This window comes from Rhinoderma darwinii, chromosome 2, assembly GCF_050947455.1.
Source record: "Rhinoderma darwinii isolate aRhiDar2 chromosome 2, aRhiDar2.hap1, whole genome shotgun sequence".
NCBI classification, from domain to species: domain Eukaryota; kingdom Metazoa; phylum Chordata; class Amphibia; order Anura; family Rhinodermatidae; genus Rhinoderma; species Rhinoderma darwinii.
The window spans coordinates 428,570,730-428,598,717 of NC_134688.1; the positions used below are offsets into that span (position 1 = coordinate 428,570,730).

The 27,988-nt window shown below is 43.3% G+C and overlaps 2 protein-coding genes across 5 annotated transcripts in view; one reads left to right on the forward strand and one right to left on the reverse strand.

The window, feature by feature from the left end:
• Positions 1-112, reverse strand: part of ZSWIM7 (zinc finger SWIM-type containing 7) — a 90,648-nt gene extending 90,536 nt beyond the window's left edge. The window contains exon 1 of the mRNA XM_075854377.1: positions 1-112. The gene's annotated coding sequence lies outside the window, so the exon portion shown is untranslated.
• TTC19 (tetratricopeptide repeat domain 19) lies at positions 102-27,822 on the forward strand. Of its 4 annotated transcripts, none has more exons than XM_075854372.1 (10): positions 102-361; positions 3,558-3,649; positions 6,206-6,316; positions 7,718-7,756; positions 9,045-9,101; positions 11,814-11,875; positions 16,369-16,463; positions 18,465-18,619; positions 26,354-26,516; positions 26,858-27,822. In XM_075854372.1, the coding sequence occupies exons 1-10, from the start codon at positions 124-126 to the stop codon at positions 26,998-27,000; spliced, it is 1,155 nt and encodes a 384-aa protein (XP_075710487.1). In that variant the 5' UTR covers positions 102-123; the 3' UTR covers positions 27,001-27,822. The 4 variants fall into 4 exon arrangements, with proteins under 4 accessions (XP_075710487.1, XP_075710488.1, XP_075710490.1 ...); XM_075854375.1 differs by having other exon boundaries at positions 161-183; XM_075854374.1 differs by having other exon boundaries at positions 272-361; positions 3,587-3,649.
• The last annotated feature ends 166 nt before the right edge of the window (positions 27,823-27,988 follow it).

Sequence of the window (27,988 nt, forward strand, 5' to 3'; positions counted from 1 at the left end):
CTGCAGGGGGCGTTAAAGTCTATTCATATGATGAGAGACGTCGGTTCTTACAGTACTTCCCTGACTGTACATGGGCGCTCCTAAACCTCGTCATACACATTTCATTGGCTGTGTAGTTGTCACATGACTGATGGTGGCGGTCACATGACACACAGGACGATGCTTCTGAGGGTAGTGCAGCGTGTGAGTAGTGTGTATAGAGCAGGGTGCCAGGCTGCACACAGGAGCTGCAGGAGGGCTCCTGCTCGTACCAGGCTGGGGGCCCCCACTATATCATATGTATGTGTGCTGAACCCAGGGCGGCAGGATGGGTCCTATAACAGCAGCACACGTCCTCCCTTCTTCCTACTGAGTGCAGCAGGTGAGCCCATCCTGCCCAGAGTATATTTGTGGAGATGGACTATATCTATGGATAAAGATTTTTAAAAAAACACAATGCAGCAAGCAACTTTTTTCTTTCTTTTAACCCCTTAAAGGGGTTGTCCACTTCCGGACAACTGATGACCTATTCACCGGATAGGTCATCAGTGTATGCAGGGGCGGATTACAATGAGGGCAATCTGGGCACGTGCCCGAGGCTGAAAGCGGGTCCAGTTCACTCCGGTTCTCCCAAAACGGTTGTTAAAACTACAGCCGTTTCGGAGAATCGGGGTGAAGCGGGACTTGTCACCCAATTGTATCCACGTCCTTAGGATACGGATAAAATTGATTACTATTGCGCTGGTTACCCCCGGATAACGCTGCCTGGTTACTTCCCATTGCTATGTCGCTGGAGGACGGTGTGGGAATGGGGACAGGCGAGAATGTTTTTTGTTTTTTTTTACTGTGGCCAGGGGGCATTGTGGCTGGCGCTATCTACAGAGGGCATTGTGGCTGGTGCCATCTACAGGGGGCATTGTGGCTGGCGCTATCTACAGAGGGCATTGTGGCTGGTGCCATCTACAGGGGGCATTGTGGCTGGTGCTATCTACAGAGGGCATTGTGACTGGCGCATCTACAGGGGGCATTGTTAGTGTGTGTGGTGTTTTACTTTACAGTGTTTGACACAATTTAATGGGGACAGAGTATGGTACTATTATATTCAGGAGTACAGTGTATGGTACTATTATATTCAGGGGTACAGTGTATGGTACTATTATATTCAGGGGTACAGTGTATGGTGCTATTATATTCAGGAGTACAGTGTATGGTGCTATTATATTCAGGAGTACAGTGTATGGTGCTATTATATTCAGGGGTACAGTGTATGGTGCTATTATATTCAGGGGCGCAGTGTGTGATACACTTTTATAGTCAGGGGCATGGAATGTGGCACCATGAGAATTTTCTCTACGTTTATTGGTGGGGAAATGTTGGAAAAGTGAGGAGCTGAGGACATCTGAGCGGCAAACTGCAGAAATGGGCTGTGACCGGGAGAAGTCATCATAGAGGTATGGTCCGGATGGAGAAGAAAAGAGAAAAAGAACGAAAAATAATCTGAGGCGTCACCTGTGAGTCACTCAATGTAAATGTTTATTCTCCCTGTGATTGATCCTAGTACTCCTATAGTCACTCTATGATCTGCCGCAAGATGATGGGTGTATCTTTCTTTTTTTGAAACATCAACTCCCAGCATATCCTAACCATTGTTCAGGCTATACTGGGAGCTTTCGTTTTATGTCGTACAAACTTATATGGCAGGGGTTAAACTGAATTTGCAAATCTCTGTACGGAGCTGTATTTGTTCTGGACCTGTATTTATGTACTGAGCTTTGTTCTGGTGCTGTATTTATGTACTCAGTTTTGTTCTAGTGTTGTATTTATGTACTGAGCTTTGTTCTGGTGCTGTATTTATGTACTCAGTTTTGTTCTGGTGCTGTATTTATGTACTGCGCTTTGTTCTGGTGCTGTATTTATGTACTCAGTTTTGTTCTGGTGCTGTATTTATGTACTGCGCTTTGTTCTGGTGCTGTATTTATGTACTGAGCTTTGTTCTGGTATTGTATTTATGTACTCAGTTTTGTTCTGGTGCTGTATTTATGTACTGATCTTGGTTCTAGTGCTGTATTTATGTACTGAGCTTGGTTCTGGTATTGTACTTCAGAATAACTTTTTAGGCATCGTGCGGGGTGCTACTGAAGCATGGGCTGTTGCGAACAGCTTCGTGCTTCAGGGCAACGATCGGAGACCACTAGCAGTGGTTTCCGATCATATTTAACCCCTCAGATGCGGCGCTCAATAGCGAGCGCCGCATCTGAGTGGTTTTAGAGGGAGGAAGCTCCCTCTCTCACCCCACTGGCAACACGTGTGCATCGCGGGATGTTGATAGTTTCTATGGCAGCCTGCGGGCCTAACAAAGGTCCCCAGGTCTGCCTTTAGTGATTGCCTGAGGCATGGCGTAACAGATGCCTGTCAGTTTTACACTGACAGGCAATAATATGCTGCAATACAGAAGTATTGCAGTGTATTACAAAACCGATTAAAAGATCGCATAGTGAAGTCCCCTAGTGGGACTAAAAAAAAAAGTTAAACAAATAAAGTTTGATATAAATAAATAAAAGTCCCAAGTAAAAATAATTAAAAACCCACTTTTTCCCCTTACAAAATACTTTATTATGAAAAAATAAAATAAAAAAGTTACTCATATTTGGTATCGCCTCGTCTGTAACTACTCCAACTATAAAACGATTACATTATTTAACCCGCATGGTGAACGCCGTAAAATATAAAATAAAAAAATGCCAGAAATGCTGTTTTCTGTTCATGCTGCCTTAAAAAAAATGTGATAAAAAGTGATCAAACAGTCGCATGTATTCCAAAATGGTACCAATAAAAACTAAAAGTCGTCCCGCAAAAAAAAAAGCCCTCATACAGCTATGTCAGCAGAAAAGTAAAAAAGTTATAGCTCTTAGAACATTGCGACACAAAAACAAATAGTTTCGAAAAAAAAGTGTTTTTACTGCGTAAAAGTAGTAAAACATAAAAAACCTATATAAATATTGCCGCAATCGTAACGACCCGATGAATTATTATGTTATTGATACCACACGGTAAACGGTGTCAAAATTTCCATTTTTTTCCAGTACCCCACCACAAAAGTTAGTAAAAAGTTAATCTATAAATTATATGTACCCCAAAATGGTGCTATTGAAAATTACAACTTGTCCCGCAAAAAAAAGCCCTTACACAGCTATGTAGACGAAAAAATAAATAAGTTATAGCTCTTTAAAACCGACGATGGAAAAACGTAAAAAATATGTGAATAAGGTGCAAAATACCTTCAGTATTAAGGGGTTAAATAATTCAATTAAAAAAATGGTTGTTTTGTGTGATCTGTAAGAGATGTCATATTTATTGATGGGACGTCCCCTGTACAAACCTTTGAATTCTAAAATATAAGTGCAGAGTTTTGACCTTTGGATCCATCTAATGTCTCATTACAGAACATCTCGCGGGGCCCTGACAGATTGTCTTCAGTTTATATCAGGATGACCTGGCGTTTCCATGTTTGTCTGACATCTTGTGTATTGTTCTTTTATACCAGCTAGAAAGACTTTACCATTTACATTGATTTTCAGCATTTTCTCTCTTCTCTAAACTCGTGGAGGACAAGGATGAAGGGCTCACACTAGCAGAAGAAAATATCATCTATCATTTGAAGAAAGCGAAGGTGAGATGCAAGCGGAATTAATTGTAAATACTCTGTTCTCTTATTGTATACATTTATTTAAAGGGGTTCTCCGGGAATTTTATATTGATGGCCTAGCCTTCGGATAGGTCTTCAATATCAGATTGATGGGGTTCTGATTCCCGGGGACCCCCCGCTGTTCAGCTGATGGATGGAAACGCAGTTTTCATCGCTGCCGCCTTTTCCAAGTTTACAGGCACAGCGATGTACACATCTATAGCGGCTGTGCCTAGGATTTTAGTTCTGGTGCCATGCAAGTGAATGGGACTGAGGTGCAATCGGAGGCATAACCGCTAAGGATGTGTACGGCGCCGTTCCTGGTAAACATTGAAGTGGTTTCGGTGACCAACACTGCGGCTCATTTGATCAGCTGATCGGCAGGGGTATCAGAAATTGGACCCCCATCGATCTAATATTGATGGCCTATCCTAAGAATGGGCCATTAATATAAAATGCCTGGAGAACCCCTTAAACATTCATGGCCTACCCTCAGTATGGTACATAAATTTTTGAGAGCTGCATGTCTGACCTCTGGGACCCCCGCTAATTAACGCAATGAAGGAAATACGGTGCTCCATGTACTGCACCTTGTCCTATTCAAGTGAATGGGACGAGTTGTAGTACCCGGTACAGCCACAGCCCATCACAGGAGTGACGTGGCCCCTTAATTGTTTTGATTGTCGGGTCCTGGAGGTCGAACCCCCACTGGTCAAACATCGATGACCTTTTCTAAACTTTAAAGTCCGGTAGAACCCCTTTATATATAGTATTTAGCTAGTTAATCCTCACAACTGCTGATCTAGGTTTCTTGCAACTTCTGAGACACATATTGGCATTGCACACGACTGAGATCGGGCCGTGAAAAATGGTCCGAGTCTCGGCTGGATTTTCCAGCCCGACCACGGTACAGGTGAACGGGACTCCTGGCATCATAGACATTTTATGATGCTAGGAGTCCCTGCCGCAGAACTGCTGTTCCATACTGTATCATTTTGTTCAGTCCGGAACAGCAGTTCCGCGGGAAGGCAGGGACTCCTAGCATCATAAAAGGATCAAGGTGTGCATCGCGGGGTGACGATGGGCTAGCAGAGGGAGCCTCTCCTTCTGTAAAATCACTTAGGTGCCGTGGTCACTATTGGCGTGTCATCTAAGGGGTTAAAAAGCCACAACACCATCACTGCGCCATAATAGTACGGCGATTTCGCTGGAACGGCCCTTTCACCGTGATGTACTATTATTACGACGTAGGGTTAAAGTCAGTGATACAGATTAGATGCATCCTCGGCAGTGGAAAAAGGTTAAAGGGAACCTGTCACCAGCATTTCACCTATTGAACATTACTCATCCCTCACTGGCGGCTGCTATCAAAAGTTCATTACCGTTATACCCTCTCCCAAACTCCTCCTCCGACTGTAAATAATGGTCTGCAAACATTTTGCACCTTTAATCGTAATAATCCGGTGTCCCTTTGTGCGCACACACCAGAAGAGGACATCAATGCACAAGCGTGGGATTTTGTGTGCTGGGGAAAGGCGAGGAGCTGTCAATCAAAAGTAAAGAGGCGGGGTAAACTCAAAAAGACTTGAGGAATGAAGACTCTTATGCTCATTAGCCTACGGTTCTTTAAAGAGGCTCTGTCACCACACTATAAGTGTCCTGTCTCCTACATAAGGAGATGGGCGCTGTAATGTAGGTGACAGCAATGCTTTTTATTTAGAAAAACGATCTATTTTTACCACTTTATTAGCGATTTTAGATTTATGCTAATGAGTTGCTTAATGCCAAAGTGGGCGTATTTTTACTTTAGACCAAGTGGGCGTTGTACAGGGGAGTGTATGATGCTGACCAATCAGCATCATGCACTCCTCTCCATTAATTTACTCAGCGCATAGGGATCCTGCTAGATCCTTATGTGCTGTCTTATACTAACACATTAACAATACTGAAGTGTTTAGACAGTGAATAGACATTCCACGGGATGTCTATTCACAATCCCTGCACTTCGTTACTATTTCTATGGTAGTTACAGCAGAGGAAGCGTGATCTCGTTGTAACCTGTCATTTACTGCGAGATCTCGCGAGATTACGCTTCCTCTGCTGTAACTACCACAGACAGAGTAACGTGCAGAGATTGTGAATAGACATCCCGTGGAATGTCTATTCACTGTCTAAACACTTCAGTATTGTTAATGTGTTCGTATAAGACAGCACATAAGGATCTAAAAGGATCCCTATGCGCTGACTAAATGAATGGAGAGGAGTGCATGACGCTGATTGGTCGGCGTCATACACTCCCCTGTACAACGCCCACTTGGTCTGAAGTAAAAACACGCCCACTTGGGCATTAAGCACTCATTAGGATAAATCTAAATAAAAAGCACTGCTGTCACCTACATTATAGCGCCGATCTCCTTATATAGGAGATAGGGCACTTATAATGTGGTGACAGAGCCTCTTTAATTCCAGGATAGATCATATGCTCGGTGTAAGTGTTTTAGGCATCACTTTAATATGGTTGGAATTGTTTTTCTGCCTTAGCTTAGTATTATGAAAGGTGAAATGGAAGAAGCAGAAGAGGTTTTACACAAGACTCTACGCCTGGCACATGAGTGTGAAAGCAAAAGGGCCATTATTTACACTTACGATCTGGTAGGTTACATTTTAATTTTTTTTATTCACTGCCCTAAAATTATTCTGGTTATGTAGTGTGACATTGTACTATTGTCATCAATAATGGATGTTTGTCTTAGGGTATGTGCACACAGCGCTTTTTGTCTTGCAGAAAAAAAATGACTCAAAATTTCTTTCTGGATTTTTGAGGCAAATTTTTAAATGAAAGTGTTTTTCTTAGTCATATTATATTTAGCAAATGGAAAAACCGTGTCAAATGTCAGCTCAGGTTTTTCCTGCCTCCCATTTATGTCAATGGGGGTTCAGAAGCAGAAACCTCTCTAAGATGGGGTATGACGCTTTTATTTTCCACAAGTGTATAAAACCGCCTGGGAAAAAAATGCCTTTACCTCCTATTGAAATAAATGGAGGGAGATTTGGGGCGTTTTTTTGGGGCCGATTCCGATTCAGTGTCCAGGTCGAAATCGGCGCCAAAAAATGGTGTGTGAACTGAGCCTGAAGTATTTTTTTCCGCGAGCGGACAAGAATTGCCGGGAAAAAAATGCCTCTACCTCTCAAAGGAAGATTTGGGGCGTTTTTCGGCGCGGTCCCCATGTCAAAATCAGCGCCTAAAAACGCTGTGTGAACTGGGCCTTAGGCTCTGTTACCATCTGCATTGTGCTTCCTTTTCTAACAGAATGCCACATTGCTGTGACGATCCGTTGCACGACGGACATCCACAGTGTCTGACAGACCCCATTGACTTATAATGGGGTCACTCGGGTTACACCGAGATGTCCACTGTTTTGACGGGGTAAAGTAGCACTTCATGCGGATGTGAACATAGCCTTAGGTGAATCTAGAGTTGCACGTATAGCAGTCCCCTGATATTATAATAATAGCGTAAGTATTTTGCTGCTAAATATTTCCATTCCGTTAGTAAGACTATTTTTAAGGAATTTCTATTGAATCAGTTCCCTAATTTATTCCGGCAGGTTCACCCATTGTTTCTTGTGTTCTGGCTATTTTAAAGGAATGTATGGCAGTATCTCCAAGTAATGAGAAGGGCTTTGCCACCATAGACAATCGCTAGTCAGATATGTCTGATTGGTGGTGGTTCCGACTGCTGGGACTCGTATGATCTGTATGGAGGGGCTGCAGCACTAGGTTAGGCACAGTCCAAGTTTACGTCAAGATTTTTTTTTCCTACGTTCCTGACCTGACACAATGCCTGGTTGTGTTGTGTCTGAAAACAGCTAAAGAGACTGGTTTTTGGGATCACTGCTGTAAGAACATCACCTATAAGAAAATGATGGCATATCGAGTGATATGGCATCCTAGTGTATTGTGGAAAACCCCTTTAAAAGTTAGTTGTAACTATATTATAGGTGTGCACAAATCAATGTAGACTACGGAATCATTATTTGTCTTTCTTTTCAGATGGCAAACCTGGCATTTCTGAGAGGCGAATATGATAGTGTGAGTGTGAACGGCGTCCTCCCTTATGACAGGCACACACATACTCAACACTAGTTTGGTTTCGTTGTGCCTTGTTAAAAACTCACATACTGAATAACTAAAAAACAGGGAGAACCCAGATTTTTATGGCAAAAATAGTGTTGGCTTAGGCTCCGTTTAGGTCCAATGGCACGTGCTTTCCGATAAATCATTATTGGGACGTCGGTCTGAACAGGGCATTTATAAATATTTAGCTGTGATAGGAACATTTCTACGGGGAAAAATTTGTGGATGTATAAACACAAAGCACTGCTGTATGATGACGTTTTCTGGACATTTATTTACAGGGTCAGATAATAAATTGGACTCAATTCACATAATGATTTCGTATCTGGAAGATCACAGTTTCAGTTAAACCTACAGTTTGGAAAGGATTTATTACTGAAAACGATGGCAAACAGAGCTGTATATGACAAATGTAACTAAAAAGCGCTCAGGGATCATCCACAAGGGTCCGGTCCGTTGCTCTAATCAAAGCTGTGAAATAAATGATGTCATGTTACTGGTTATTAATAGATGATGCATGTCCACCTCCTCGGAAGGGAACAGACAGTATATAGGGGCCTGTTCAGTGATTGCAGCTAGCATCTACTTGGTCTATAGAATTATTAAGTGTGTGTATTTATATACATATATATATATTCCTGAAATATGTGAAATTTGGGTCTGCCACCCATATCCTGGCTGTTTCCTTAACTCCCATAGAGTTTGAAGGAAACGTCAATTCTCAGGTGGATGAGGAGGAACAAGGGACTCATGACACCTGTTCGGTGAGGTGCCAAAGGGTTTAAACATTGTGTCCTGCGGATAAGAAAACCCCTTTAAGTTAAAGCGGATCTGTCATCAGAATAGGGTGACCTATTTTCGCATATTATAATGACCGGTCCGCTGAGTTATTATACCAACCTGCAGAAAAAAATATTCTCCTGTATATATAATAGCCGCTAATAAAAAAATACAGGACACTCGTAGTTAGGAGTCCGCTGTAATCATTGGTCTCCCTTGCCTCTTCCCACCCCCAAAACATTAATTGATGGCCGCTGTGTAGCGGCAGGTGGGGGAGGGCTCTCCTTGTGAATACAAGTCCGCTATATTCTATGTTAGAGGTCATTAACTCAACAGTACAATATTTGTTGTGCCGTCTAATATAAAATTATATTATGTCTTGAAATAGGACGCCATATTCTTGTGACAGATTTTCTTTTAAATCTACTGACTAACATTTTTATTTTTTTTCCCCGAAAAATAGGCAGAGAAGTTATTTAAGACCACGTTGGTATACATGATCGATGGAGGAATCAAACAGGTAAATACTGTTTCAATTATTGTCGCCTCATTTGTCATTTTTTATTTGATGATTCAGAATACATATGTATGAATGTGTAACCTTCATATTACTGAGAGGAGAAACCTTGTTTAAAAAGAATAAAAACATCCCATTGTAAGGTACTGGATGCCTTCAGACTTGATAAGCATTGGCTTGTGGCGCGTATTGATACGTGGTTCGGACACTCACAGGTTATCGGAGGAAGGTGGACGGTGGTCCCAAGCAGTGGTTTTAAGCTCAAATACACCTAAGAATAAGCCGCGTGAACGTGCCCTGACCTGTCGCCTCTCCTGACATGTCTGTTTTAGTAAATTGCATTCCCTATGAAATAATAATTCTGGAGCATCTTTTCTTAGAGCTCTGCTTTGTGCCATTCCTCTGTTAATACTCCTAGAAATGTATGAAACAAATGATAACCGAGTTTTTCCGGTTGGGGGTTGTCCCCACACCCACTGACAATGTCCAGTCAGGGCTGATAGAGGGAGACTGTAGGGGCAAGGGGAATGGTAACACCGAGTTGTCAATTTTTTCATACATTTCTAGGAAGAATAACAGAGGAATGGCACAACACAGAGTTCTAAGAAAATATGTTCCAGAATTGATTTTTCATGGGAAATACAATTATTTATTTAAATAGACCTGTCAGGAGAGGAAAACCCCTTTTATGATTTTTGACTAGGCGTACACCCATATAATACAAAATTATTGTTAATCAATTAGTTATTTGAACTACTATAACACTATATTACTAGAATAATAATACTACATTACTATAATAATAGCGCTAGGTTTAAAATTTGAGATATTTCTCCACGTGCTTATTTCAACAATCCAGCTTTCCAGTTTGTGTCGCTAAATGCAGTCCGGCGGCTCAGTTAGCACACATGTCAAGATTGGGCAGCCCCTTTTTAGATAGTGCCGCAGTGCCCTCTGTGGATGCTGCCGCAGTGCCCTCTGTGGATGCTGCCGCAGTGCCCTCTGTAGATAATGCAACACACCCCTAGATAAGGCCACAGTGCCCTCTGTAGATAAGGCCACAGTGCCCTCTGTAGATAAGGCCACAGTGCCCTCTGTAGATAAGGCCACAGTGCCCTCTGTAGATAATGCAACACACCCCTAGATAATGCCAGTGTCCTCTTCAGATACTGCCACACACCCACTTGTAGATAATGCCACAGTGCCCTCTGTAGAGGCTGCCACAGTGCCCTCTGTAGAGTCTGCCACAGTGCCCTCTGTAGAGGCTGCCACAGTGCCCTCTGTAGAGGCTGCCACAGTGCCGTCTGTAGAGGCTGCCACAGTGCCGTCTGTAGAGGCTGCCACAGTGCCCTCTGTAGAGGCTGCCACAATGTCCTCTGTAGAGGCTGCCACAGTGCCTTCTGTACATTCTGCCACAGTGCCCTCTGTAGATGCTGCCACAGTGCCCTCTGCAGATGCTGCCACAGTGATGTCAGGGGCTTGCCCAGAGCTGGAGTCCCGGAGCAGAGCCGCTTCTGGCACTCTGCCTGGGATTCCAGCTCTGCTCCTGACATCACTGTCCATATATGGACAGAGATGTCAGGGGCAACCCCAGAGCTGGAGTCCCAGGCAGAGCAATAGTAGGCTCTTCCTGGGACTCCAGCTGTGCTCCTGACATCACTGGGACTCCTGCTCTGGGGAAGCCCCTGACATCATTGTCGATGTATGGACAGCGATGTCAGAGGCTTCCCCAGAGTCCCGGAGCAGAGCCGATAATAGCGCTCTGCCCGGGACTCCGCTCTGGGGAAGACCCTGACACACTGTCCACATATGGGCAGCGATGTCAGGGAATTCCACAGAGTCCCGGAGCAGAGCCTGTACTAGCGCTCTGCTCGGGACTCCGGCTCTGGGGAAGCCCCAGACATCGCTGTTCATATGTGGACAGCGATGTCAGGGAATTCCACAGAGTCCCGGAGCAGAGCCGACACCAGCGCTCTGCTCGGGACTTCGGCTCTGGGGAAGCCCCAGACATCGCTGTTCATATGTGGACAGCGATGTCAGGGAATTCCACAGAGTCCAGGAGCAGAGCCGACACCAGCGCTCTGCTCCGCTCTGGGCAAGACCCTGACACACTGTCCATATATGGGCAGCGATGTCAGGGAATTCCACAGAGTCCCGGAGCAGAGCCTGTACTAGCGCTCTGCCCGGGACTCTGGCTCTGTGGAAGCCCCAGACATCACTGTTCATATGTGGACAGCGATGTCAGGGAATTCTAGAGTCTCGGAGCAGAGCCGATACTAGCGGCTCTGTGTCCTGCGGGCCGCAGATGACAGCCCCAGGGGCCGCATGCGGCCCGCGGGCCGCGTGCTTGAGACCCCTGGCTTAGAGTGTCTTCTCTTTAAAAATGTTAAAACTTTGTTAGTAAATAAAGAAAAGGTGTTGAGTACAAGGATTCACACGTGTCAGATTTTGTTGTAGAAATTTCTGCGACTGAAAATCAGTTCCAGTCATCTGACTGGGGTTGTTTCTGCAAGTTCTGTTCAGGAGAATGGAAATGGATTTTCAGTCGGAGAAATTTCTTTAACAAAATCTGCCGCATGTGACTGCAGTCTCATCAGTGTCGTTTTTAAATGAAGTGATGTTCTATTATACTGTTCAAAATATAGACAACCATTGCAGCATTGGGAATAGGATGTTTTATTGCCGGATTTTAATTTTTTTTCGTTGTTCTCGCAGGATGCCAATTCATTTATTGAGATTTCACTCAAACTGTCTAGTATTTACGCTGCTCTTAACCAGTAAGTCACATTTGAAAACTTCACATTATATATTCAGATTATATTTTTATATATATACCAATTAAAGTGGTTGTACAGGTTGGGGGCCTTACTGAATTAATGATTAAATATCGATACTATTTCGATGCCGTGCACCCTGAAACGGTTCAACACAATTAATTAATGTATTTCGATACTAAGCAGTGCGGCCGCACAGCTTAGTATTGTAACACATGGATTTATTCAGAGCGGAGCCTCGACTGTGTAATACAGCAATTGCCCCGCTCCTGACAAGTGCGAGCGCGGTCAGCATGAGATGATGCAGCCGGCGCTGCACTAATGAGCGCTGGCGCTGAAGACAGAGAACATGGGGGGTGCACTGCAAAACACCGCCATGTTCTCTGACTACAGGGCCTGCGCCGCCGCTCATTATTGCAGCGCTGACCACGCACGCACTTGTTGTCAGGAGCGGGGCGATGGCTGTATTACACAGCCGCAGCCCCGCTCCAGCAGCAGAGATCAGAGCAACCGCTCATATCCGCCGCTATTTCTTTGACTGCTGCGATCAAAGCTGATCGCAGCATTCAAGGAGAAAATGAGGATGGGTATGCCCCTTGGATCGCATCACAGGGAATCCCAGTGACACAATCGAGGGATATACCATATATGGGCAGACAGCCTAGGGTCCATTGAAGGACATCAGGGCTGTCTTACCATATTTCCTGTTGTTAGGGCATGCTTAGGTATGTCCTAACAACTGCCTGTGTACTATCAGTACACCGGCTAATGTACTGGCATATAGATATATGCCAGTACATGAAAGTTTAAAAATAAGTTAAAAAAAATAAAGTAATGTTAATCCCTTCCCGACAAGCTGAGTCGGTTCTATCATCCCCGGATGTCAACTGTATCTTACAGCTGACACCCTGCTGTAATGGCGGGGACCGAAGATAGCTTCGATCCCTGCCATTAAACCTTAAATTCACCGGTCAAAAGCGATCGCTGCATTTAAGGTGTTTGCAGCTCATCGGTACCCCAGCATTGAAATCGCCGCGGTTTCGGTGGCTGCAATGGCAACCAGATGCCTAATTGTGGCCTCCTGGTCTGCCTCTGGTACAGAGAACTTCCAGCCCCTGCCCGGAGGCGGGGCCTTAAAGGCTTCCGTAGCAATCGGCAAGGTGGCGCCGGCTCAAGAGATGAGCTTGTGTCGTCAGCGGTGGATGTCAGCTGTATGTTACAGCTGACATCCACCTGTAACAGCAGGAACCGGAGCTAGTTCCGATCCCTGCCATTAACCCCTTAGATGCAGCGATCGAACGCATCTTTGTGGTTGTCAGCAGATCTGCAGCTGTGCCCTGCAATCGCATGGCTGCCAACTGCTACTATGGCAACAGGAGACCTAACAATGGCCTCTTTCTTCTCCATTACAGAAGCCGATTAGGCCCCGCCCCAAGGCCAAGCCTAATCGGCGTGCTGTCAGTGAATGACTGACAGATCTAATACATTGCACTACATATGTAGTGCAATGTATTAGAAAGAAAATCTGACAGTTCGACCTTCAAGTCCCCTACTGGAACTAAAGAAAAGTGTAAAAAAAAGTTGTAAAAAATATAATAAAAGTTTAAAGTAATAAAATAAGACACAATCGCCATTTTTCCCTTATCAAGTTCTTTATTATTGAAAAAAATGAATAAACCATACACATTTGGTATCGCCGCGACCGAAACGGCCTAAGGTATAAAAATATTATGTTATTTATTCCATGAGGTAAACGGCGTAAAAAACTGTTTTTTGGTCACTTTGCCCTACAAACATGGAAATAAAAAGTGATCAAAAAGTCGCATGTATCCAAAAATGGTACCTATAAAAACTATAGCTCGTCTCGCAAAAAACAAGCCCTCATACACCTCCGTCGATGGAAAAAATAAAAAGTTGTGGTTCTCACAACTTGGCGAAGGAAAAAATGCATTCTTTTTACAAAAGGAATTTTATTGTGCAAAAAGTTGTAAAACATAAAAAAGTGCTATAAATTAGGTATCGCCGGAATCGTACTGACCCGCAGAATAAAGGTAACATGTAATTTATAACGCATGGTGAACGTTGTATAAAAAAAACTAAAAAACGATGCCAGAATTGCTGTTTTTTGGTCACCTTGCATCTCAAAAAAAAGGATAAAAAGTGATCAAAAAGTCGCACATACCCCAAAATGGTACCAATAATAACGACAGCTCAACCCGCAAAAAAAAACAGCCCTCATATCACTACGTCTATGAAAAAATAAAATTAGTTAAGGTTCCAGTAAGTCAGGAAATAAAAATATGCGGTTGTGCCCGAGGCGAACAGTTCTTCTGTTTCAATAGGCGATTTATCGAGTCGTAGTTTCCAAAATGGGGTCACTTCTCAGGGGTTTCTTTTATTATTTCACATCTGAGCCTCTACAATTGGGAACCAATACTTTGTAAGTCGCCAAATTAGGTCTCAATTTCGCATGGTACTTTTTCACTCCTGAGCCCTGTCAAATGTCCAGGCAAAGGATTAGGGCCACATGTGGGGTGTTTCTAAAACCGGGAAACACAGAATAATAATTAGAGAGCCGTCCTGTTATGGTGGCACAAGCTGGGCACCACATATTGGCATATCTATGGAATTTTTTTTTTATTGGAATACACATCCTGTCCTGGCTGGAGGTAATGTCTATTCATTGTCAGGACACTTGAGTAACGTTAATGTGTGTGTATGTGGCTGCACATAGTGATCTAGTAAGATCACTATGTGCTGTGTAAATGAATGGAGAGAAGTGTATGACGCTGATTGGTCACTGATTGGTCAGCATCATACACTCCTCTGTACAACGCCCACTTGGTCGAAAAGTAAAACACGCCCTGGGCATTAAGAAACTCATTTGCATAAAGCTAATATAGGTCATAACTCCGTCAAAAATGATCGTTTTTCTAAATAAAAAACACTGCTGTAATCTACATTACAGCGCTGATGACATTATGTAGAATATAGGGCATTTATAATGTGGTGACAGAGCCTCTTTAAATCATTAAACCCATCATGTCCCTCACACATTAAAGGTAATGTGTCGCTAGAAAAATATATATATTTTTTTTAAGTTAAACTGTTAGTATATAAAGGATTACACAATGTTCTAATTTTTTTAATTTTGTCACAAGTCAGGAATTATTAGAAATTAGATTCTAATTTATAACATTTCCATGTGCTGGTCACTAGAGGGAGCAATTCCCAAAATTGCAGCATTGGCATGTGGTAAAGCAACCTCATTGCTTTATGCTGCAAAATTGGAGAAGACACACTCGCTCTAGTGTACTCAAACAATCCTCCCTCCTTTATCCTGGCTAGTGCCAGGAGAAAGGAGGGGGTTGAATGTTTAAACCTCCTACACTGTGTGCCGCCATTTTTTGAGCGAATGCACAGTGTAAGAGGATTAGATACAGTGGTAATCACAGAGTATAACACGAACATATACACACATCACATACACAAACATACCTTACCTTCTCCTGCCGCTGCCGCTCCTAGTCCTTGTTTCTGAACATATGGACGGAAGCCGCGACCGGAAGTAGTCATCTTACTGTCCGGCCGCGGCTTCCGGTCCACATGAAAATGGCGCCGGACGTCGCTCTGCCGAAGACCTCTGCCGAAGACCTTCCTTTTGGACTGTGTGGGAGCGGCGCATGCACCGTTCCCACACAGACGGCGTACACTATAGTCAATGGAATGGCTCCCGTTCGCATTCTCTATGGGGTTGTATGTGCCGTATTCCATCTCTGTATGAGTCTGATTGTCGGACCCCCACTGATCATATACTGATGAACTATCCTGTGGATAGATCATCAGTATCAAAAATAGCCCATAGCCTGGACAACCCCTTTAATGTTAATCAATGCTAAACATAAAAGAGAGTGGACCCCAGATCAAGACCTCCCTCTGTTAGGTCTTATTCAGACGAACGTTGTATATGTCCGTGTGCTGTCCGTTAAAAGAACGGACAGCACGCGGTCCTATGCAATTCAATGGGGCTATTCAGATGTCAGCGATTTTTCACGCAGCGTATTTCCATTGCTTGAAACTTGCTGCAGCACCTATTCTGGTCCGTTTCGTGGATCACATCGCCCATTCAAGTCTATGGGTCCGTGATTCACGCACCAGTTGCTAAAGCAATGCAGAGAAAAAATAAAAATAAAAAAAATGTGCACCAACACTGACATCAAAAACTGATGGCACACGGAACAAACCCTGATGGCCAACAAAACTGAAATGCATTAAATACAGTCAAGAAAACGGACACGCTCGTCTGAATAAGGCCTTACCCAGAGCCAACAGCAGCACTGTGTAAACCCTCTGCTCTCTGTTATCTATAGATGAACTCTAACTAGAAGAAAAATGGTAACCTCTACTAGTAGAGGATACCTGCAGCTGAGGTGTTTTCACCTGACAGCTCCATTTCACAATTATTCTCACTGACGTCATTCTTAACTTTTCCTTAGGAAAGATTTGGCGGTATCAGGATTCCAGTTCTGCATTATGAGTCTGAATGAAAAGATTGAAAAGGAAAAGGATTTGTCTGAGGAGATCTTGACAGGTGGGATACATTTAGTTTACATAGAACACACACTTGATGATCTGCAAAAATACTACCAGTGCTCATTGTGAATTCGATTTGTCTAAAACCGTGATTTATTGTAGTTTAGCGATTTTCTATTTTTAGCATCAATATTATAAAGATGTTTTGAATGTTACTTTTACTTCTCTCTATGTTGATATATATTTCAATAGCTGGCTAAATGTGACTACGGACAGTAAAATTTGCCCCCACTTTGTTAGAGATGCCCATCTAGTAGCACGCTGGACCTACTTTGGCCTTCAGAATTACAGCAATCTGTCATGGCATAGATCCACTAGGTGCTGAAATCATTCTGCAGGAATATTGATGGTTCGTCAGAACGATTCTTGAGCTTCTCCTCTGACCCCTTTGCTTGACCAGTTGTTGACGTCCACAGGATCCCTATTCGTGGATGTTTTACCTTGAACACACCATTCTTAGTATACTTTCAACACCATTGGATGAGTAAACCCCACAAAGTTGGCAGTTTTGTAAATAAAATACTGGTCCCAGGTAGCCTAGCACCGATGACCATGCCTCATTTGAAGTCGCTCAGATCGCTCGATTTTCCCATTATAATGTGGATTCACACTGAAACGAATGCACAGAAAATGTGCTCACTTAATTTTCCTGCCGCACTCCGGGGTCACGTGTCTAATTTCCATACAAGGAATCTTCAATCATGAAAGGGCAGGTGTCCCAAAGTGGCCATTCAGTGTATGTGGTACATTAACTTTTCCTGGTCAAAAATAGCTGGTTTTCAAGGGAATCGGGCAGCTGGACCTGTGGCGGGTCTCAGATTAAAGGACTTGTCTGTGATCAGATTACCCCTTTAAAGGCGTTTTATCATACTCCTCATTTAACACCTATCCACAGGATGGGGGATAAATGTTTGATCTTTGGGGGTCCGACCGCTGGGACCCCACCGATCCTGAGAACGAGGGTACCCTATGTGAATGGAGCACAATCTCCAGTAGCACAATATATAGTGAATTGAGCGATGTGCGAGCATGTGCAGTACCGCTCTATTTACATCTCAGGGTCGGTGGGGGTCCCAGGAGTCGCACCGACACTGATTAGGGTAACTCCACACGGAGCTGCACTAACCCGGCGCCATGTGGCCAACAGCCATGTTCGTCGCAGCTGTCGAATTGCTAGTTAATAGCCACGTGTTGTTGCGGGTAAAACGGCCCCGTTAACTACAAAATCGTGCGACCATTAATGAATACACCCTTTATAGCCACACATGATTTTGCAGGCAAAGGGTCGCTTTACCCGCAACAACACACGGCTATTACCGTGCAATTTGACAGCCGCATCGCACATGGTGGCAGTTTGGCAGATTTGCCGCTCCGTGTGGCCTTTCCCTTAGACATTTATCATCTGTCCTTTGGATAGGTGATAAATGATAATTATGGGGAAACCCCTTTAACTAGCGAGTTCTTTCTACACATACAGCTTGCAATTCCCTGTTTGTCTTAAAATATTCAAGTTATTTTAAATTTGTCTCAATCTTACTTTTTTCTCTGAGCAAGGAGGGAGTACAAGGCTCCTATAATCCAAGTCTCCCCCTACTCTGCCCCATATTAAAATGTATGGAGCGTGCAGTCTGCAAGTGAATAAAGCGAATGTGCAGCACAGAGCACTCATTTTTTTATTTCCAGACTAGATTCTTTATATACTGAGGTTTATATCCTAAGAGATTTTTGAAGTGAATCAATCAAGGTGCACATTTTTTAATCAATAATGAAGTCCATCTGCTGGAACACATTTCCGTTGGTTGCTGCGAACTACTTTAGTACCATAGACGTGAGTTATTGTTCGCAATCATCAGATTGGTGATTGGATTATTAACATTGTAGTTGAATATTTACATTATATATTGTTTGATGTATGTTTATTGTGACATCTAACTTATGTTTTCCATAACCAATAAAGCCATTGCTGTTTGAATATAAAATATTCTTATTTGCTTTACAGCAGAAGAAAGGACAAATACGCGGCTGCTTCTTGGCTTGTGCCTGGATTCTTATGCACGTTACTTAGTAGCCAACTCGCAGCTCATGCATGCCCAGACAATGTATGAGAAAGCCCTACAGATCTGTAGAGAGGAACAAGGAGAGCTGCACCCACAGGTGAAAACAAAACTTCAGTTTCACACACACTTTTCCAGCGTTTTAAAATGCATATAAAAAACGCCATGCATTTCAAGAGTTTTTAAACGCCATACCTAGAGCATATTGGATTTTGAAAAATAACGCCACTGACCCCAAAAACACTTATTTTACTATAGACTTTACAGTAACCTCCGACCACAGCAGTTTTTGGCAACAAAAAAGGCATTGAAAAATACCATTGAAAATGCAAGTAAACGCTGTGTGTGCGTGTGCGTGTGAATCCAGCTCTAGGCCTCATTCACACATGTATATATCTGAATTAGCTCAATATTTGGAAGATCCTAAATGGAAAGCTGATGTTGCTATTCACACTGCTGTATTTTTATGCCCATATTTCAAATACGCCGCATGTTCTACCATACATACTTGTATTCATGGCGTATGAGAAAATATGCCGCCTCTTTTTTGTTCCTCATTTACATCCACATTTGAAGAAAATACTTCTGGATTACAGCTGAAGAGAATTGCACAGATCACGGTCCTTGAAAAATGTCAATGGTTTCCGATCGTCTCCGTTGTGCAAGGGTTTCGACTGAATCAATAGCGTAGTCGACTACGCTATTGATTCCATCAGAACGACGGAACCCTTGCACGACTGAGACAAACGGAAACAAATCAATGGTGATGGAAACGGAAACCTTTTGGTTTGTGTCAGTCAGGGTCCTGTTCCGACGGAAAGCTCCATCGGAACGGGACCCTGGCGCAGATGTGAACAAAGCCTTACTTTGCCTCTTCCAACATCAGCCATCACCAAGGGTGACTACCCCGGAGGTAGCGACCTGGAGTTCCCCCGCAGCAAACTCCACATGCCTGTACAGGGGTTAAAGGGTGAAGACTGGGGGTTTCCTTAGACTCCACTCCCAGAGTAGCCCCAAGTCAAATCCCTTGGTGACAAGTAGGGTTTACACCGCCACCTGCTGGCCCTACTACAGCCCAATTCTGGGGCTGTCGTTTTAATTAGTCTATGGACACTGTCCATTTAAGGTGTTTCTGGACCTTGCATTTACAGGTGGCATTTTGTTTTTAAAGACCGGAAAACCCCTTCAGCTCCCATTCTATACAACTTGCATAAAGCAGGCACACCCTGCGGCACCCAGACAAGACAGGAACGTGTGCCTCCTATAGTCCCCAGGGTGGTGTCATTAAATAAATAGCTTCAGCATAAAAAAACAAAACACATTATTTCTCTCCAACATACTTAAGTTTCATTTATGAAACTAAAATAAAATTGACGATACATTCCCCTAAAATAATTTACACAGGAAGATATCTCAGGGGGGTTTATTTTTAAAGTAGAAATACTCTTTTAATAATAATGCAAGGCCCTAGTATTTATTGAGAGTCATAATGGCAAGATCATAATGCACTCCGTTTTAGTAAAAGGTTGTATAATATCCTGCATCCAATTGAAGAGGATGTTTGGGAGGATCATTGGGAGGATAGCCCTGTGTCTCAACCAGTCAGCGTTATTGGGATTGTTTGCAGCAATGCTGATTGGCTGAGAGCAGCTGATGCATGGGGCTCTCTCCTCAATGCACCTCCCATATGTACTTTTCAGTTTAACCCCTTAAGGACGCAGCCTAGTTTTGGCCTTAAGGCTCAGAGCCCATTTTTCAAATCTGACATATTTCACTTTATGTGGTAATAACGTCGGAATGCTTAAACCTATCCAAGCGATTCTGAGATTGTTTTCTCGTGACACTTTGGGCTTCATGTTCGTGGTAAAATTTGGTCGATATATTCAGTCTTTATTTGTGAAAAATTACAAAATTTAGAGAAAATTTACAAAAAATAGCATTTTTCAGAATTTAAATGCATCTGCTTGTAAAACAGACGGTTATACCACCCAAAATAGTTACTAGTTCACATTTCCCATATGTCTACTTTTGATTGGCATCGTTTTTTGAACATTCTTTTATTTTTCTTGGACGTTACAAGGCTTAGAACATAAACAGCAATTTCTCATATTCTTAAGAAAATTTCAAAAGCCTTTTATTTAAGGTACCTGTTCAGTTCTGAAGTGGATTTGAGTGGCCTATTTATTAGAAACGCCCATAAACACCCCATTTTAAAAACTAGACCCCTCAAAGTATTCAAAACAGCATATAGAAAGTTTTTTAACCCTTCAGGCATTTCACAGGAATTAAAGCAAAGTGGAAATGAAATTTGCAAATTTCATTTTTTCTGCTGAATTTCAATTTTATTAAATTTTTCTCTGTAACACAGAAGGTTTTACCAGAGAAATACTACTAAATATGTATTGTCCAGATTCTGCAGTTTTTAGAAATGTCCCACATGTGGCCCTACTGCGCTCGTGGACTAAAACACAAGCCCTAGAAGCAAAGAAGCACCTAGTGCATTTTGAGGCCTCTTTTTTATTAGAATATATTTTAGGCAGCATGCCAGGTTTGAAGAGGTGTTGAGGTGACAAAACAATGGAAACCCACCAGAAGTGACCCCATTGTGGAAACTACACCCTTCAAGGAATTCATTTATGGTTTTTGTTATCATTTTGACCGCACAGTTTTTTCACAGCACCTATTTGAATTGGGCTGTGAAATGAAAAAAATGATATTTTTTACAATAAGATGTAATTTTTGATCAAAATTTCTTATTTTCACAAGGAACAACATACCCCATTTTGTTGCCCAATTTGTCCTTAGTGCGGCAATACCCCATTTGTGGTGATAAACTGCCGTTTGGGCCCATGGGAGGGCTTAGAAGGAAAGGACCACCATTTGGCCTACTGGGGATTTTCTAGTGCGAAGTCATGTATGCAGAAGCCCCTGAGGTACCAGTACAGTTGAAACCCCCGAGAAGTGACCCCATTTTAAAAACTACACCCCTTAAGACATTCATCTAGAGGTGTAGTCAGCATTTTGACCCCACAGGTATTGTGTAAAAGATAATGCGCAGCAGATGGTGCAGTGTGAGATTTGCAATTTTATATATATATATGGCATGTCAGTGTCCGATATAGTGTGCCCAGCATGTGCCACCGGAGATATACACCTCATAAACTGTAATGTGGGTTCTCCCAGGTACGGCAATACCCTACATGTGGCTGTTATCAGCTGCCTGGGCATACGGCAGGGCTCAGAAGGGAAAGATGAGGGGGGTAAGCTGTGCGGAGTGCATCAGGGTAAATTAAAAATCAAGGGATGTATGATACATTTTAAAACAATCTTTTATACAGAGCCCTGGTTTTTCGGGACACGTGTCACATTGGTATATTGTGTTCTTCCTTATCCCCCTCTTATAGCAGACTCTGCACCTCTTTTGACTCTTTCCCTTTCCACCGGTTTGGGGAACTTCTCCTGGAAAGTGTTGCCCTGGTACGATGCGTGTGGCCCCGCTTCCAGAAGTACTGGGTGCCCCCCCTTCCTGGTCCCTAAAGATTAGATCTTGAAATTCCAGGAAAGTTCCCCTCTGGCCTGCACATCGACGTAGCACGTACGCATTGTACAATGCCATCTGTATGATGTGCCCGGCCGGCTTCTTATACCACACCGCATGGCGCTGTAGGGCTTCAGGACATGATTTGACAAGTCCATCCCTCCCATGTACCTATTGTAGTCCAGGATGCAGTCTGGTTTGGGGGTGGCCTTTCCTTCATTTATCCTAAACCTGTAGGTATACCCTGATGCACTCTCGCACAGCTTATACATCTTCACGCCATACCTTGCCCTCTTACCCGCCAGGTACTCGCGGAATTGAACCCTCCCTTTAAAATGTACCAGGGACTCATCAATAGAAATACACTTCTCGGGGGTGTATGCTTGGGAAAACCGGGCACTGGAACGGTCTAATAGGGGTCTCCGTTTATACAAACGGTCAAAACTGCGGTCATCTCGGGGTGGGCACGGCTCATTATCAGTATAATGTAAGAAGCGAAGTATTGCCTCATTTATTTATTTTTTTAGGTTCCAGTTCAGTTCTGAAGTTGTTTTGAGGGGCCCATATATTAGAAACCCCTATCAAACACCCCATTTTAGAAACTAGACCCCTCAAAGTATTCACAACAGCATTTAGAAAGTTTATGAACCCTTTAGGTGTTTCACAGAAATTTAGAGCAAAGTAGAGGTGAAATTTACTTTTTTTTTTTGTCAGAAAATCCTCTTTATACCATTTTTTTTATAACACAAAAGGATTTATCAGAGAAACGCAACTTAAGGCGGGATTCACACGACCGGGTCGTTCCCGAGCCCGAGTGTCGGCCGGTAAAATCGGCCATTTTGCCCGGCCGGTTTGCATAAAGTTATGCATCCGTGCCGGGCCGGGCAGATACGGACAGTGACATCAGCGGCAGCTCCTGAAGGGGAATCCCCATGTGTTCGGGGATTCCGCTTCAGGAGTTTCCCCTGATGTCACTGCCCAGATATGGACAGAGACATCAAGCGCTCTGTCCAGGAGCGGAATCCCCGAAAACACGGGTATTCCGCTCCTTCAAGGAGCTAAAGTGCGGCTTGCACATAGCAGAGCGGGGAGATACCTCCCTGCTCTGCTATAGTGGCGTCGCTACAGTAGTAGCAGCCGCAGCAGCTGCTGCTACTACTACTAGCGGCGCCATCGAAGGTGTCGCCGAGCCAGGGTGCTTTTAACAAGCAGGGGAAGGGAGCCAGCGCAGCGCTCCCTTCCACCTGCTGTACACCCCGGCCCTGCCACACCGTGTACAGCGATGCCATTCGTCAGAATGGCATCAACTCTTCCTCCTCACATGCACTCTGTGCTGTGAGGAGGAGGAGATAGAGCGCAAGCGCCGGGAAACCCGGCCATCACTCGGAACACATTCCGGTGATGGCCGTGTAATACCCGGCCCCATAGACTTCTATGGGAGCCGGGCGGCCGGGTGCCCGGGCAAAGATAGAGCATGTCCTATTTTTTGACGGCCGGATTTTCCGGCCGTCAAAAAATCGGTCGTGTGAATAGCCCCATTAGGGGTCTATCATTCCTAATGCAGCCGGGTGCCGGCCGATTTATGAACGGCCGGCACCCAGCCGGGAAACCCTGCCGTGTGAATGAGGCCTTATACGCATTGCCCAGATTCTGCAGTTTTGAGAAATATCCCACATGTGGCCCTAGTGCGGTAATGGACTGAAGCCCCGGCCTCCGAAGCAAAGGAGCACCTAGTGGATTTTGAGGCCTCTTTTTTTATTAGGCACCATGTCCGGTTTGAAGAGGTCTTGTGGTGCCAAAACATTGGAAACCCCCCAAAAGTGACCCCAATTTGGAAACTAGACCCCTTGAGGAATGCATTGTAGTTTTCTTGGGGTGCATGCGGCTTTTTGATCAGTTTTTATTCTATTTTTAGGTGGCGTGGTGACTAAAAAACAGCAATTCTGCTATTGTTTTTTTATTCTTTTTTTTTTACAGCGTTCACCGTGCGCTATAAATGACATATTCACTTTATTCTGTGGGGCGATACGATTACGGCGATACCAGATGTTTATAGTTTTTTTTTTTATGTCTTATGGCGTTTGCACAATAAAATACGTTTTGTAAACAATCATTCACTTTTTGTGTTACCTTATTCTAAGAGCCAGAACATTTTTATTTTTCAATCAATAAAGCCGTGCGAGGACTTATTTTTTGCGTAACGAACTGTAGTTTCTATCAGTACCATTTTTCGGTACATGCGACTTTTTGATCTCTTTTTATTCCATTTTTTGGGAGGTGAAGTGACCAAACAATTGTGATTGTGGTACGGTTTATTATTATTTTATTTTACGGCGTTCACCGTGCGGGATAAATAATGAAATAATTTTGTAGTTCAGGCCGTTACGGACGCGGCGATACCAATTATGTACAGTTTATTTGTTTGTTTATATATTTTTATTAATAATAAAGGACTGATAAGGTAAAAAGGGGGACTTTTATTACTTTTTAAAACTTTTATTTTCACACATCTTTTTTTAACTTTTTTTTAACTTTATTACTTTGTCCCACTAGGGGACTTGAGGGCAGGAGGCCCTGATCGCTATTCTAATACACTGCACTACATGCGTAGTGCAGTGTATTAGAACTGTCAGCTACTCACTGACAGCAAGCATAGTGGGTCCTGACGTTTTCAGGACCCACTAGGCTTCCGTCTATGGCATAGCCGGACTGCATTGTTTGGTGTCCGGTTGCCATAGTCACCATCGCCGGCCGCTGTCATGTAGCAGGCCGGCGATGGCGGATTAACCCCTAAGAAGCCGCGATCGCTATTGAATGCAGCTTCTGAGGGGTTAATCGGCGGGGGAGCTCCGCGATCGGTCCCGGCACATTGAGCAGTGATAGTCTGCTGTCGGAAACAGCTCATGAACGCGCCCCGCGCGAACGGCGCCGTGTTTACTCCATGACCTACTATTAGGTCACTGAGCGCGAACGCTACAGTTAGCATGACCTAATAGTAGGTCATGGAGCGTTAAGGGGTTAATGCAGGCACAGTATACAACCTCTCATGTCACTGGCCCTTAATTTACGTCTTTAAAATGCCTGGGTCACTAATAATAATATAATTTATCTTATAACCAATTAAATTAACTACGAATTGTTTTTCCTATATTGGCTTAAGACCTTAAAGAATGCCTAAGTAATTGCGTGAAGAGAACCTTTCACCTCTCCAAACATGTGCAGCAGGTTATAGGAAAGGCTTCACAAACCCTGTCTCACGTAAAATTATTTTTGTAACCCCCCCCCGTTATTTACATATCAGTGCCGTTATATTTGGCGCCCGATATGTAAATAAGCCGGTGAACAGTCAATGGGGTGTTTCTAACTAACTAAAAGGCAAGGGGGCGTGATGTCTCCGCTCTGACACAGTCCAATCAGCTGCGGACAGTGTCAGAACGGCTTGCGCCTTGTTCCCTCCCGCGAAAACACTCAGACTTGGCGTTTGTGCTGCAGATAGTGTGTGCGGCCGTTCGCTCGCACATCGACATCACCACTCCCCCCGCCACGGAACGAGACAAGGAGAAGAGGAGATCTACTTACATCCGTCGATGTGCGTGCCCACTGCAGCCCTCTGCAGCACAACAACCACGCGGAAGAGAACACAGCGCTAGCCGCCCTGACACTATCCGCAGCTGATTGGACAGTGTCAGAGCGGAGACATCACGCCCCCTTGCCTTTTAGTTAGGAACGCCCCATTGACTGTTATGGGGCTTATTTACATATTGGGCGCCAAATATAACGGCACCGATATGTAAATAACGGAGGGAGTTAGAAAAATAATTTTACGTGAGACATGGGTTTGTGAAGCCTTTCCTATAAGGGCCTGTTCACATCACCGTTCGCTTTCCGTTCCAGGGTTCCGTCGGAGGTTTCCTTCGGGTGAACCCCGCAACGGAATGTTAAAGTGATACCACAGTTTCCGTTTCAGTCACCATTGATATCAATGGTGACGGAAACATCGCTAATGGTTTCCGTTCGTCACCATTCCGGTAGGTTTCCATTTTAACGACGGAATCAAAAGCTGTGGTTTCACTTTCCGTTGCGGGGTTCACCCGACGGAAACCTCCGGCGTAACCCGGAACGGAAAGCGAACGGTGATGTGAACAGGCCCTAACATGCGGCACTCAGCTGCACATGTTTGGGGAGGTGAAAGGTTCTCTTTAAGGATGCAATAACTTTATATTTTCACAATATTTGTTGATATTAATCTATGCTTGTTATATTGGTCTCATGTTTTCTATCTGTTGTGTCATACAGACTGTGACTCTACTCAGTGACCTGGCTACAGTGCTGGAAGCTCAGGGCCGCTATGATGAAGCATTTACCTTTATAAAGCAAGCACATGACTTAGCACAAAAGACGGAGCACGCTAATCAGCATGTTATACTTGGTAACATGGCAATGATCCTCTTACATCAAGGTATATATTACAAGTCTCTGTACCATTTGTTAGAAGATGTATTCATAGTACATACAGGAGGCTGATGATAGCACACGTAACCCTTTCTTATGATGTGTTATACAAACTTTTACTAAAGATATTTAACCGATGTTGGTTGGAACACATATATATATATATATTAAACCGAAATCATCATATGTGTGTGTGTGTATATGTTCCTTACGTTAGACATTTAGACTCTGTATTACGAATCAGCAACCTGATGAATGAGATGGTGTATCCTTTATGGTACATTATAGAAGAAAATAATCTTCTCTTGTCAATCGTACATCTAAAGCAATAATGTTCTCCTGGTACAGAGCGCTTGGTGGATGCAGAGCGGATCTTCAAAGAAGCATTGACAAAGGCAGAAGAAAAAAAGGACTCGTGGTCTGTTTATTATATCCAGGAGGGGCTCTCGGAACTGTCTAAGAGGAAAAAGGATCAAGAGCAGAACCTGTAACCTGCACACATTTATATACACGTCGTTCCAAATTTCATCTTTTGATATTGTTTGGAAATGTAAGATTTTCTTTAAGTTAATAAATATATTTATTAAAAATTATTGCATTCCAAAAAAAAAAAATTCCGAAGTTCACAACTGTGTTAGATAGAACAATACATTGTACTTCTGTGCATACTTTACTTGTGTAGTAAATGCATATTAAAGAGGTTGTCTTACTAAGAAAAGTTGAGGCCTAAGTTGAAGTTATATTCTGAAAACTACAGGGTATTTCTTTGCTTTTGGGCCCTACCATGCTGACTAAGATCAGATTTCGGCCTAAGTGGGAGTAATTTTGAACAAGAGAAACAGCAAAATAAAACATTGGGGTACATTTCCTTAGTTTCATGTACTGGATACGAAGAAAAATGTCCTACAAAACAACACATTTGTGAGAAAATAAAATCGAAAATGTTTACATTGGCTATGCATTAATTCCTCCATCAAAATGTAGGCTCAAACTTCCAGCTACACCCATGAATAAATTCCTTGAAGGTGTAGTCTCCAAAATAGGGTCACTTCTTTCAGGTTTCCACTGTACTGGTACATCAGGATCTCTGCAAATGTGACATAGCATCCAAATGGCACTCCTGACCTTCTAAGCCCTGCAGTGGGTCCAAACAGCAACTTATTACTACATACGGGATATTGCAGTAATTGGGAGAATTTGCTTTATAAATGTTTGGGTGCTTTCTCTCCTTATTCCTTGTAGAAGTTAAAAACTTGAATGTTTCAGAAAAGATGTAATTTTCACTACCTAATTCCAATAAATTCTGCATAAAACCTGTGGTGTCAAAATGCTAACTATACCCCTAGATAATTTCCTTGAGGGGTTTAGTTTCCAAAATGGGGTCACTTTTGGGGGATTTCCACTGTTTTGGCACCACAAGACCTCTTCAAAACTGACATGGTGCCTAAAATATATTCTAAGAAAAAGGAAACCCCAAAA